Here is a 13,976-nt window from a genome sequence, read left to right on the forward strand (position 1 = left end):
TTCGACCAGATCTAGCAATGCAAAACTGGGTATCCATGAGGTGCTGTGGGCCATCAGCAGCAGCAGAATTGTACTCAACCACAATCTGCAACCTCATGGCCCGGCATATCCCCCATACCATTACCATCAAGCTGGGGGATCAACCCTGGTTCAGTGAAGAGTGCAGGAGGGCATGCCAGGAGCAGCACCAGGCATACCTTAAAATGAGGTGTCAACCTGGTGAAGCTACAACACAGGACTAATTGCATGCCAAACAGCGTAAGCAGCATGCGATAGACAAAGCTAAGCGATCCCACAACCAACTGATCAGATCTTAGCTCTGGAGTCATGAATGGTGGTGGACAATTAAACAACTGACTGGAGGAGGTGGCTCTACAACTATCCCCATCCTCAATGATGGGGGAGCCCAGCACATCAGTGCAAAAGATAAGGCTGAAGCATTTGCAACAATCTTCAGCCGGAAGTGCCGAGTGGATGATTCATCTCGGCCTCCTCCTGAAGTCCCCAGCATCACAGATGCCAGTCTTCAGCCAATTCAATTCACTCCACGTGATGACAACTGAAGGCACTGGATACTGCAAAGACTATGGGCCCTGACAATATTCCGGCAATAATGTTGAAGACCTGTGCTCCAAAACTGGCCGCGTCCCTAGCCAAGCTGTTCCAGTACAGCAACAACACTGATATCTACCTGACAATATGGAAAATTGCCCAGGTATGTCCTGTGCACAAAAAACAGGACAAATCCAATCCGGCCAATTACCGCGCTATCAGTCCACTCTCAATCATCTGTAAAGTGATGGAATGAGTCGTTGACAGTTCTATTAATCAGCACTTGCTAAGCAGTAACCTGCCTACTGGCGCTCAGTTTGGGTTCCGCCAGGGCCACTCAGCTCCTGACCTCATTGCAGCATTAGTTCAAGCGTGGACAAAAGAGCTGAACACAAGAGGTGGGGTGAGAATGACTGCCCTTGACATCAAGGCGGCATTTGACTGAGTATGACATCAAGGAGCCCTAGCAAAACTGGAATTGGGGAAAACTCTCTGCTGGTTGGAGTCATACCTAGCACCAAGGAAGATGGTTGTGGTTGTTGGAGGTCAATCATCTGAGCTCCAGGACATCACTGCAGGAGTTCCTCAGGGTAGTGTCCTAGGCCCAACCATCTTCAGCTCCTTCATCAATGACCTTCCTTCAATCATAAGGTCAGAAGTGAGGATGTTCGCTGATGATTGCACAATGTTCAACACCATTCGCAGCTCCTCAAATACTGAAGCAGTCCGTGTAGAAATGCAGCAAGACCTGGACAATCTCCAGGCTTGGGCTGATAAGTGGCAAGTAACGTTCGCAGCACAAAAGTACCAGGCGATTGCTATCTCAAATGAGAGAATCTAACCATCTCCCCGTGATATTCAATGGCATTACAATCGCTGAATCCCCACTATCAACATCCTAGGGTTACCATTGATCAGAAACTGAATTGGAGTAGCCATATAAAGTTTTTTCTACATAAATACCATGGCTACAAGAGCAGGTCAGAGACTCGGAATCCTTCCTGACTCCCCAAAGCCTGTCCACCATCTACAAGGCACAAAGTCAGGAGTGTGTTGGAATACTCTCCACTTGACTGGATGGATGCAGCTCCAACAACACTCAAGAAGCTCGACACCATCCAGGACAAAGCACCCTGCTTGACTGGCTCCCCATCTACAAACATTCACTGCCTCCACCACCGATGCACAATGGCAGCTGTGTGTACCATCTACAAGATGCATCGCAGCAACGCAGCAAAGCTCCTTAGACAGCATTTTCCAAACCCGCGACCTCTGCCACCTAGAAGGACAGGGCAGCAGATGCATGGGAACACCACCACCTGCAGGTTCCCCTCCAAGCCACACGCCATCCTTGTAACTATATGCCGTTCCTTCACTGTTGCTCGGTCAAAATCCTGGACCTCCCTTCCTAACAGCACTGTGGTGTACCTACTCCACATGGACTGCAGTGGTTGAAGAAGGCAGCTCACCACCACCTTCTCAAGGGCAATTAGGGATGGGCAATAAATGCTGTCCTAGCCAGCAATGCTCACATCCCATGAACGAATAAAAAAAAACTAACCATGGAATCGAGAATTGAACCTCCAGTTAGTTTTATTAAGCTACAAAACCCTTATTCTTCCAGGGAATGTGGTGGCTTTGGAGCTTTTGATGTATAGTATTGCCTTCAGTGTATGGTAGGGACCCAGATCATCTATATATGAAAGTTGCATTTAGCTAATGGGTTATGCACTCATATTTTCAGAATTTGGTGCCAACTGTGGTTTACAAAGATGTGTCCATTTGAGGTATCTTATGTGTGCTTATGGTGAGCAGAATGATGGCAGTATGCTTAGATTTTTACCATGAGTTGTAAAGTCCTCCACATAGCCCATGAGGAGCTTCTGGTACCTGTTGGAAACGTAGCTAAGGCTCAAACTCTCACATGTCAGTTGTTTAATATTTACTGTTGATGATCCTTCGAGGAGGAAGAACTGCAGGGTATCTTTGGGTTGAGGTGGCTCCAAAATGACATGCCTGGCAATGGGAGATTGGAACCTGTCAATCTTTGGCAGACTTGCTAACCTGAGTCTGCAGTTAACTAGGACACTGTTGACGTTTAACCTCCAGCCTGACACATTAACGAGACCTGAAGCTATAGAGCTGATATTGTGCTTGGAGGCTGGAATTCTTCTTCTGCTTCATATCTTGGAAATCACTGTCCTAATAGCTAAAGTGGTATTTTTCTGGACAAACAGTACTGTATTGTTGTAACCAGTTTTAACTGCTTAAATGCCGCTAGTATCCCTGCACATACTGGGGATTCCCCAAGTTCTGACGACAAAATTGTGTTGGGTTTTCTGGAATTGAGTATGTGGGATATGTCCCTACCAGTAACTGCACTACACTCTATATTGGACCAAAAAAAATGTATTTCTCAGTAACTTGAAGACTCTTAAACATTGTAATGAGCTGCTACTCATGTCAGACGTCAGAGGAAGAATGAAGTGGTTTGGCTTTCAGGTGTTTCCTTAGGCAAGAAATTAATGGCCACAGCATTCCTTTGGTATGGTACTTTTTCTTTAGTACAATGTTCAGTTATCTTTCATTGAGGAGTGCATGCACACATAGATTGTGCTGTGAATAAAAATCATCTGGCTTAGTAGATGCTTCCACAGGCCAGGATTTTTGCTTTTTAACTGCTTCCCTTGATAATACTACCATGGAAATGTTTAGAAGAATCTGTGCCAACTCGCCATGGTTGCTTCAATGTCAAATGGTCATGATGGGGTTTCTTCAGCAAGAAAGGAGCCCTTGTTTACTGATTCACCAATGTTGGTCCAGATGCAAAATAAAATATGGGAAATATCCCATGTAGGTTGAGGCCTTGTCCCGTTGAGAGAAAGAATCCAAGCAGCTGGATACAAAGCAAAATAAGCTTTACACAAAAGATAATCTTGGGTGAAGATGCATCTTATTAAGCATGTATACTTAAGTAAGTTCCCTAGATTGATAGTCCCACCACAAATGCTACCATAATTAAAAAGAAAAGACAGCTAATCTGCTGTAGCGTTCAGCTGTCAGTGTACTGACAACCTAAGGAATTACCTTATGCAAGTATGTCTAGCTGAGGATATCTGACTTTCTGACAGGACTTGGGAAAAGTCTGATGACATATTTTCTGGGCAGGGCCTACTTGGTGACTTAACTCTGGACAGTGGCTTCTATTTGTACAGATTTAAAAAAAAAATTAACAGTGCTTATGCTCCAAACTACCTATAGCCCTTAAGAATCTTAATGCCATTGGGTCTTATTCCATACTTTATGATCTCCTCTTCCCATTTAAATTGTATTGGTATTTGTCACGATCAATTTCCAGCTTTTCCTTTTTTTGCTCTCCTTATAAGTAGTTTTTCAGTTGTCTTCTGCTGTTCCTTCTCCAGACTTTTACCAAAGGTTTTAATGTTATAACCAAAGTTAGGGGACTGGGTGCTATTTTTATAGATATGATAACTGATGGCACTACATAAGTATAAACGAACCTTAATAGCTGGCATACAGTGGGTAATTCACAGAATTTTTAAAATCATTTTGGAGTCTTTATGAACATTAATTCTTGAATTAGCCCTTTGATTAACCATTCAAAGTATTTCAATATTTTCATATTTTCAGTACCAGAACAGTACCATGGTTCGAATCCTGAGGAAGAAGTGATTGACAACACATCAGCACATCAACTAGTTTCCAATACTCCTGTAACTTCCATTCTGCAAGACCATTTGAACATGCAACAAAGAGTTTATCCCTGCAAGAAAAGTCCGCATGCTCTACTTCCAACTCCAAGTACCTCTGATCATTTGGAGAGTCAAATTGAAAATGGGAACAACATGGTACCATGTCCATGGGCTTCAACCCAAGCTATTGCTATGGCTCAGCCTAACGTTTACTCTGTTCAGGATGGAAAGGTAAGGTTAGCTTTATGAATTAGAGATACTCCCATATTTTACACATACCAGCTGAATTTACAAGCTAGGGATTCTAATACCATTTGTTAATAGGTTCACATTGGAGCTAATGTATGGATTGATGAGGACAAGTGGGAAACTGTGAAACGTCAGCCAAGTGATTCAAGATTTACAAAGTGCTTGGCTGTGGCTGTCTGGGGAGTGGATACCCTGAAGGACAGAAGTGTCACTGGAATTGCATGCAACTCAACAAAGTCATCGCCTAAACCACCTCTTTCCCCTTATAAAGTACAGATTATTAAAGGTGAGTTTAAGAACAACTTTACACAGCAAAGTCTTCTGTTTTTTCCTTACGTTTGTTCATTTTTTCCTTGGAATTGTCATCATCTTCCTCCCTGTCTTCTCTACTCTCCTGTTAACCTAGGAAGGTTCCACCTTTTACAGACATTCTTTGAGTGACAGTTTCAGAATTCTGCTGCATCAAAAAAGCTAATTATCAGCATTTGTTATTCATTTCAAAGTTTCTTTTTTCTTCTCTTTGCAAACTTCTAGCATTTTTAAAGCAAATAAATTCACAATTTTGTTTTAGTAAAGCAAAGCAGCATCGTAGGCAGTGGCTAACACCTGGTGACAAATGTTACTTGCAGAATAATCACTATTGCAAATATGAGTTTAGCTATGTCACCAACTAGTAACCATCTGATGGAGTACTTATGACCATTGAAAATTAATATTTTTAAAATTTGGTCAGTTTAGTTCTGCATAAGATCAAATAGAAATTGTGTCTGTAAGCCCCGCTACTCATTTTATTTATGAAACCGTTTCTTAAAAAATCAAAAGCTTTTTTAAATTTATGGAAGACATTTAAAAACAAAAAAGTCACTTGTATTTTACAACTGGTTTATTGATGTATTACTTTGTGAAGATAGAAATATACGTATGTCTAATATATCCTTAATGGGAAGAGTAAATCTCATGTCAGTAGTGGATTCCATATACTGCACTTTCCCTTCAAATCATGTTGCGAGAAAAGGACCCTACTAAAATGGAAACTCTTGAATAGCTTTGAGCTTTTTTAAAATGTTTCTTATGATTCTCACCTTCAAAATATTCCAGTCAAAATTTCAATTTCTTTCACTATTACAGTAAGCATGCCATCAACCAAATTGGAGTTTTAAAAAATTATTCTCTAAATGCATTGTAATAATAATTGCAACAAATAGAATGCTAGGTTTCAAGTGGATTCTTTCTCCAGCGTCTAGCGCAGAGCTATTTTGATTCTGTACAATCTTCAGATTTGAAACGGTCCTCACCTCTTAGAAAATTTAAATCATGGATATGTTGAGGTTGATGTTTACTTTCAAGATACTTGAATATAAAAGAGCAGTTTAAACCAAACAGCCCATCTTACTCAAAAAAGACCTGCCATAAATTTATTTTGAATTTATAAGAACAACTCATGAATAAACAGTAACACACCCTTAAACATGCAATTATCCCCCTTCAGCTATAAGACCAATTTATTTTAAAAAATTATACCATGTTCTCAAAATTAGTGTGGCAGCTAACAATCATAAGGAAGAGCAAACGTCTTAAACCCAGAGATTCTATGTTAACTCAGCTTGACCTTGAAGGAGCATTTTTGACCCCCTATTTCTTGTTGGAGCTTTCCTTATACAGAAATCTGAGACTGCATTAATGTTGTGTTCTGCAGATGACAGTTCTTCCAGGTGGGGGCTTTAGCAGCAGATGCAGCACAAAGTGAGAAGGAAGCAGGCGAGCAAGTTGTGGCCCCGACTAAGAAAACATTTTAGCTGGTAGAATATAAATTCAATTAATAAATCTTGAATTAAAAACAATAGTCTCAGTAATGGTGACCATGAAACCATTGTCAATTGTCGTAAAAATCCATCTGGTTCACTAATGTCCTTTAGGAAAAGAAATTTGCCGACCTTACCTGGTCTGGCCTACATGTGACTTCAGACCCACAGCAATGTGGTTGATTCTTAAATGCCCTCTGAAATGGCCGAGCAAGCCACTTAGTTGTACCAAACTGCTAGAGAAAAGTCTAAAAAGAATGAAACTGGACAGACCACTGGATATGGACCAGAAACGACAAAGACACACCCAGCCCTGTCGATCCTGCAAAGTCCTCCTTACTAACATCTGGGGGCTTGCGCCAAAATTGGGAGAGCTGTCCTCCAGACTAATCAAACAACAGCCTGATATAATCATATTCAGGTAATCATACCTTACATCCAGTGTTCCTGACACCACCATCACCATCCCTGTGTTGGTGGGATAGGGCATACCCACCAGAGGTGGCGGCACAGTGGTATACAGTCAAGAGGGAGTTGTCCTGGGAATTCTCAACATTGACTCTGGACCCTGTGAGGTCTCATGACATCAGGTCAAACATAGGTACGGAAACCTCCTGCTGATTACCACCTACTGCCCTCCCTCAGCTGATGAATCAGTACTCCTCCATGTTGAACGCCACTTGGCAGAAGCACTGAGGGTGGCAAGGGCACAGAATGTGGGAATGATGGGGGACTTCAACGTCCATCATCATGGGTGGCTCAGTAGCACCACTCGAGCTGGCCGAATCCTAAAGGACATAGCTGCTAGACTGGGTCTGCAGCAGGTGGTGAGGGAGCCAACTTGACCTTGACCTCATCCTCACTGATCTACCTGTCGCAGATGCAACTGCCCATGACAGTATTGGTAGGAGTGACTACTGCACAATCCTTGTGGAGGGAAACTCCAGTCTTCACATTGAAGATACCCTCCATCATCTTGTGTGGCACTACCACCGTGCGATCTAGCAACTCCAAACTGGGCATCCATGAGGCGCGGTGGGCCATCAACAGCAGCAGAATTCTATTCAACGACAATCTGTAACCTCTGCCCGGCATATCCCCCACTCTACCAATGCCATCAAGCCAGGGATCAACTTTGGTTCAATGAATAGTGCAGGAGAGCATGCCAGGAGCAGCACCAGGCATACCGCAAAATGAGGTGTCATGCTGGCGAAGCTACAACACAGGACTACATGCATGCCAGACAGCGGAAGCAGCACGCGATAGAGCTAAGCGATCCCACAACCAACAAATCAGATCTAAGCTTTGCAATCCTGTCATGAATGATGGTGGACGATTAATCAACAAACAGAAGGTGAAGGCTCCACAAATATCCCCATCCTCAGTGATGGGGGAGCCCAGCAGTGCAAAAGGCAAGGCTGAAGCATTTGCATCCATCTTAGCATCCTCCTGATGTCCCCAGCATTACAGATGCCAGTTTTCAGCCAATTCGATTCACTCCATGTGATATCAAGAAGTGGCTGAAGGCACTAGATACTGCAAAAGCAATAGTACTGAAGACCTGTGCTCCAGAACTGGCCGTGCTCCTAGCCAAGCTGTTCCAGTACAGTTACAGCACAGGCAATATGGCTAATTGCCCAGGTATGTCCTGTCCACAAGAAGCAGGACAAATCCTGTCCAGCCAATTACTGCCTCATCAATTTACTGTCGATCATCAGCAAAGTGATGGAAGGTGTTGTTGACAGTTCTGTCAAGAGGCACTTACTCAGCAATAATCTACTCACTGATGCTCAGTTTGGGTTCTGCCAGGGCCACTCCGCTCCTGACCTCATTACAGCCTTGGTCCAAACATGGACAAAAGAGCTGAACTCCACAGGTGAAGTGAGAGTGACTGCCCTCAACATCAAGGCAGCATTTGACCAAGTGTGGCATCCAGAAGCCCCAGCAAAATGAGTCAGTGGGAATCAGGGGGGAAATCCCCAATGGTTGGAGCCATACCTAGCACAAAGGAAGATGGTTGTGGTTGTTGGAGGTCCATCATCTCAGTCCCAGGACATCACTGGAGGAATTCGTCAGGGTAATGTCTTAGGCCCAGTCATCTTCAGCTGCTTCATCAGTGACCTTCCCTCTATCATATGGTCAGATGTGGGGATGCTCGCTGATGATTGCACAATGTTCAGCATTCGCAACTTGTCAGATACTGAAGCCATCCATGTTCATATGCAGCAAGAATGGACAAAATTCAGGCATGGGCTGATGTGTGGCACGAATGTAACTTGCCACTTAAGTGCCAGGCAATGACCACCTCCAACAAGAGAGAATCCAACTATCTTAACTTGGCATTCACTGGCATTCCCAAGGCTGAATGCCCCACTATCAACATCCTGGGTATTACCATTGACCAGAAATTGAACTGGAGTAGCCACATAAATACTGTAGCTACAAGAGCAGATCAGAAGCTGGGCATTCTGCGGCGGGTAACTCACCTCGTGACTCCCCAGTGCCTGTCCACCATCTACAAGGCACAAGTCAGGAGTATGATGGAATACTCTCTACTTGCCTGGATGGGTGCAGCTTCCAATAACACTCAAGAATCTTGATAACATCCAGGGCAAAGCAGCCCACTTGATTGGCACCCCATCCACCACTGTCAACATTCACTCCCTCCACCACTGATTCACAGTGGCAGCAGTGTATACCATCTACAACGTGCACTGCAGTAACTCACTAAGGCTCCTTCACCAGCACCTTCCAAACCTGCAAACACTACCACTTAGAAGGACAAGGGCAGCAGATGCATGGGAACACCACCACCTGCAAGTTCCCCTCCAAGCCACACACCATCCTGACTTGGAGCTATATCGCTGTTCCTTCACTGTTGCTGGGTGAAATTCCTGGAACTCACTTCTTAACAGTACTGTGGGTGTACCTACACCAGATAGACTGCAGCAGTTCAAGGAGGCGGCTCACCTCCACCTTCTCGAGGGCAGTTAGGGATGGGCAATAATTCCTAGTCTTGCCAGCGAAGCCCACATTCTGTGAAATAATTTATTAAAAATGTAGTCGTCATTAGAGCAACCAAGTTCAACTATAAGAAAACAAACTATCAAGGACAGGGTAGCTTGTGGAATATACTAAGTAAACATTTTAGCCGCCCACAAAAGTCAAAAACAGAATGCCACTGATCCAAAGACTCTTGAACCAATACAAATTTTTAATGTTCTTTTAGTATTGTGAACAGTATTTAACTGTAAATAGAATGCCAATTCTTGCTCTGCAATGGAAGACAGTAACATGCCAATATATGACGCAACATCGAGGGCCGAAGGGCCTGTACTGCGCTGTTATGCTCTATGTTCTATATTACCAAATAAGGGTTTTTCTCAGTCGATTCAACATGGTAGGTCTCAATGAGGTGCTTTCAGAACTGTAATTATAAATATATGTAATCGCATGCATTTTCTCACCTGTTCTCACAGTTCAGATCTGTTGGGTTCAAATCCTCAAGTCACACTGTAAGCTCTGTAATCATTGGACAAGCCACTTTGGGAATAATCTATCTATTTCTGGTAATTGCAAAGGAAACCATCCATGTACTGGAGGTGGTGCAGAGATCAAGGAGACTGGTCTCAGTTTTACAGAGAACTGTGAAGAACGATTTGATAAGCTAGCATTCTTCAGACTCAAAAAGAGACGTCTCAGTGATTGTCAAATTGCAGTATATAAAATACTGGAAGAGAGAAAGTAAACATGGGACAATACTTGCAGATGCAGATGTTGCTGGAAAGGCCCACACTTTTGGCCCATTCCTAGGTGCTCTAAACAGGTGGTGGTGGGCTGTCTTCCTGAACTGCTGCAATTGCGTGGTAGAAATTCTGGGATTTTGCCCCAGCGACGATGAAGAATTGGTGATTATATGTCCAAGTTAAGATGGTGTGTGACATTGGAGTGAATGTGTTCTGATGCACCTTCTAGATGGTGGCGTTTGCGGGTTTGGGAGGTGCTGCTGAACAAACCGTGTCAATATACCAGAATGCATGTTGTAGATTGTACACAATGCACCCACAGTACCCCGGAGGTGGTTTGAATGATGGACATTTTGGCTAGTTGATTAGGTGCTGATCAAGTGGATTGCTTTGTCCAACATGGTGTTGAGTTTCTCAAATGTTGTTGCAGCTCTACCCATCCAGGCAATTAAAGCGTATTCCAATTACACACCTGACTTGCAACTTATGAAGAAGTTTTAGGGAGTCGGGAGGCGAACCAGTCACTGCAGAATACCCGGCCTTTGACCTACCGTACTAGCCACAGCATTTATGTTGAGTTTCTGTGCTGTTATTAACTCCCAGGATGTTAACGGTGGGAGACGTGACATTAGTAATGCTACTGAATGTCATGGAGAGGTGGTTAGGCTCTCTCTGGTTGGAGATGATCATTGTCAGGCTCTTGTATGGTATGAATCAGCTCAAGCTTGGACGATGTCCAGGTCTTTCTGCATTTGGGGATGGACTGCTTCATTACTTGAGTTGCAAATGGAATTGAACACTGTAATCATCAATGAGCAACCCCACTTATGACCTTATGATGAAGGGAAGATCATTGATGAAAGGAGCTGGAGATAGGATGCTGGCCTGAGAAACCTCTGTAGTGATATCCTGGGCCTGAGATGATTGGCCTGTTACAACCACAGACATCTTCCTTTATGCAGGGTATGACTCTAGCCATTGGACAGTTTGTTTCTGATCCCCAATTACTTCAGCTTTACTAGGGCTCCTTGGTGCCACCTTTAGTTGAATGCTGCCTTTTTTTTTCAGACTCATAAACGAAGTCAAGTTTTATTTACAATTCTTCCCCACTGATGGCATTAGGAAGTTCACTAAATTGTACAATTCCTCTCACATACAATACTTCTAGCTCTCGAGTATGATGTGTCCATACTACAGTGGAGTATAGACTGATTAGTTCTCTGATACATTCTTCTTTTTCATCACTTAGACAAGTTGTCAACGTTAGTAACAATTTACGTCCCACAGTGTTTCTTCTGTTTCTATTTCTTTCAGGAGCTCATTATGCTGACGTTCACACTGGCTGATATCATCAGGCACTGCTGCTCACCAGCTCATGATTATCTGCAAGATTTTCTCAGCTGTCAATGTTGATATAGCTTAAGACTGTGCTTGAGCATATTCTTGTACATCTTGCTACCAACCCTACATCTGATTGGCATGTTCCAGTTTGCATGATTTTTGGCAGACTACAAATTCTGCCGTTATACTTTTGTAAGCTTGGCCTTGATTCCAATAGCTTTGATGTGCTCTATGATCTCACAGTTTGTTACTTTTTCCTACTGCTTAATTTGCATGATGGACCTCGGGTTACAAGTGGAACATGTTAAGCAGCCAAATATTTTGTGGTTCACGTTTAGGGCTGTCACTCTATATGGAAGGGCTACAATGACAACGAAGTGTACATTTTTCTACAATATGTTTGACTTCGTGCTGATTCAAGACATGCTATTTCAGTTTTTCAATTGTAGAAATAGATTTCCTAAGAGTTTGTTATTTACTAGTGCATAATTTGCACTCAACGTCCATGTAAATGTTGACAACATTTAGTTCAGCATTTAATGGTGATAGTTTGCTGTCGTGTTTCAACCAGCCCCAATAAAAAAGGCTTTTTTTATCAGGCTTATGATAAAATGGTACTTATTTGGTTTGCCATAGCAGCAATCAGTATCTGTGTCTGTCTCAAGTATAGCCATGTGCAACCACAATCTCATCTATGATATCCCTGTGACCTTTATGGAGATTTGTTTACTCAATTTGAAGAGCTTCCAGGTATGTGGAAGGCTACATCTAAGCCTCTTAACATGTCATCAAGCGCAGCAGTGAAAAAAAGCTCGTTTCAAGCACAAATCCTTTTTGATTCCAGCGCCCATTAACAGCCGCTCCAGTGAGCTGATTGTGTCAAAAGTCTTGGTTATGTCAATGAAGACTATGTAAAGGTCTTTTATACTGCTGTCCATGTTTCCTGAATCTGCTGAGTGGTGAAAATAGTCAAGGGTGTTGCAGTTTGCACTTAAGCCACAATATGCTTTTGGGAGGACTGAATCAACATTTTGAAACAGGTGATTGAGAAGCTCTCTTGTGGATTTTTTTCCAGCTATCAAAATAAATTCTTCAGTACATGCCACAGTTCTTTGTAGCCTTTCATGCTTATAAATGCTAACTATGATTGTTTTCTTGAAATCTTGTGGGATGGGACCATCTCCAGATAGTTTTGAAGCATCTGTGTAGTTGATAAGTGACAGTCCCAGTGCCGTATTTGTCAATATCCACAAGGTTTGCATCTGGTTCTGGAGCTTTACGGTTGTATTTGGCTGATGGCTTCATTAACTTTGGCAGTTGTGAGGATCTTCATGTTATTTTGTAGCTGCTGTGTGACTGAAGACTTTGTACACATTGATGGCTAGTTTATTCATTAGTTTATCAAAATTTTTGCACTGTCTTTATACAAACTTAGCTTTGCAATGACTAGAGTAGCACCATCTGCACTCTTCAGAGATCCAGAATTGGTATTCTTTGGGCTATACATTTTATTTAGTGGATGATAGAACCTCTTTATGTCATTTTGGTCAACATATTATTGGATTTTATCCACTTTTTCGGCATTTGTTTGCTGCAACATCCCTTGGACCTGTCAACTAGCATTGTTGTGCTATGCTTTCATTGCAGCAGTGCTATCTAATGACCAAACCTTCCCCCATCTCGCCCCCACCCCCCCAGCCTTTCAGGTTGAAAATGCATTACTAATGAGAGATACCACTGGAACCCTTCCCTAGTAAGGAGTCAACATCATCAAGACAAGAGGAGTAGAGAAAATTGGGGATTTATTTTTAAAGTAACTCCTTTCTAGCAAAACTAGGGAGAGGGAGAGTTACCTGGATACTTTAATCCAGGAGGCAATCGCACCCATTATGTTAAGTAGAACTTTAGAGTTGGTCAATGGTTAGGGACAGGAGGTTGTGACTGAGAGTCAGACAGGTATGGGGATCCAACATGTAGTGACTTTGACCAATAGGCACAAGGTGCTTGCTACCTGTATGGATGAGAACAGGGACTTTAGGGTGGATGAGCAAACTGACCATGGCACCATGGTGTAGGATGCCATTCAAGTGTGGGGAGCAAAAAGGAATACGGTGCTGTTAGGGGACAGTATAATCAGGGGGATAGATACTGTTTTCTGCGAGTGGGAGCTCTGAAGGTTGCATTGTCTGCCCGGTGCCAGGGTTAAGGATATCTCCTCGGGCTGGAGACAAGCTTGGAGTGGGAGGGGGAGGATCCAGTTGTCGTGGTCCACATAGGAATCAACGACATAGGTAGAACTAGGAATGATGTTCTGCATAGAGTATTTGAGGAGTTAAGTTCCAAATCAAAACACCAAACATCAATCTCTGGATTGTTACCTGAGCCACGTGCCAATTTGCATAGGGTCAAGCGTGGCTCAAAGAGTGGTGTGGGTAAAAGGAGTTTTGATTCATGGGGCACTGGCACCAGTACTCAAGAAAGAGAGAGATGTTCTGTTGGGATGTACTCCATTTAAACCGGGCTGGGACCAGTGTTCTGGCAAATCGTATAACTAGGGCTGTGGATAGGGCTTT

The 13,976-nt window shown here is 43.0% G+C and overlaps 1 protein-coding gene across 1 annotated transcript in view; it reads left to right on the forward strand.

Annotated features, from left to right (window-relative positions):
• Positions 1-13,976, forward strand: part of LOC137370075 (BEN domain-containing protein 5-like) — a 66,133-nt gene that overhangs the window by 30,471 nt on the left and 21,686 nt on the right. The window contains exons 4-5 of the mRNA XM_068032179.1: positions 4,204-4,496; positions 4,590-4,800. Of these exons, the coding sequence (XP_067888280.1) occupies positions 4,204-4,496; positions 4,590-4,800 (504 nt within the window). The remainder of the gene's footprint in view (positions 1-4,203; positions 4,497-4,589; positions 4,801-13,976) is intronic.

Source organism: Heterodontus francisci, chromosome 5, assembly GCF_036365525.1.
Source record: "Heterodontus francisci isolate sHetFra1 chromosome 5, sHetFra1.hap1, whole genome shotgun sequence".
NCBI classification, from domain to species: Eukaryota; Metazoa; Chordata; class Chondrichthyes; order Heterodontiformes; family Heterodontidae; genus Heterodontus; species Heterodontus francisci.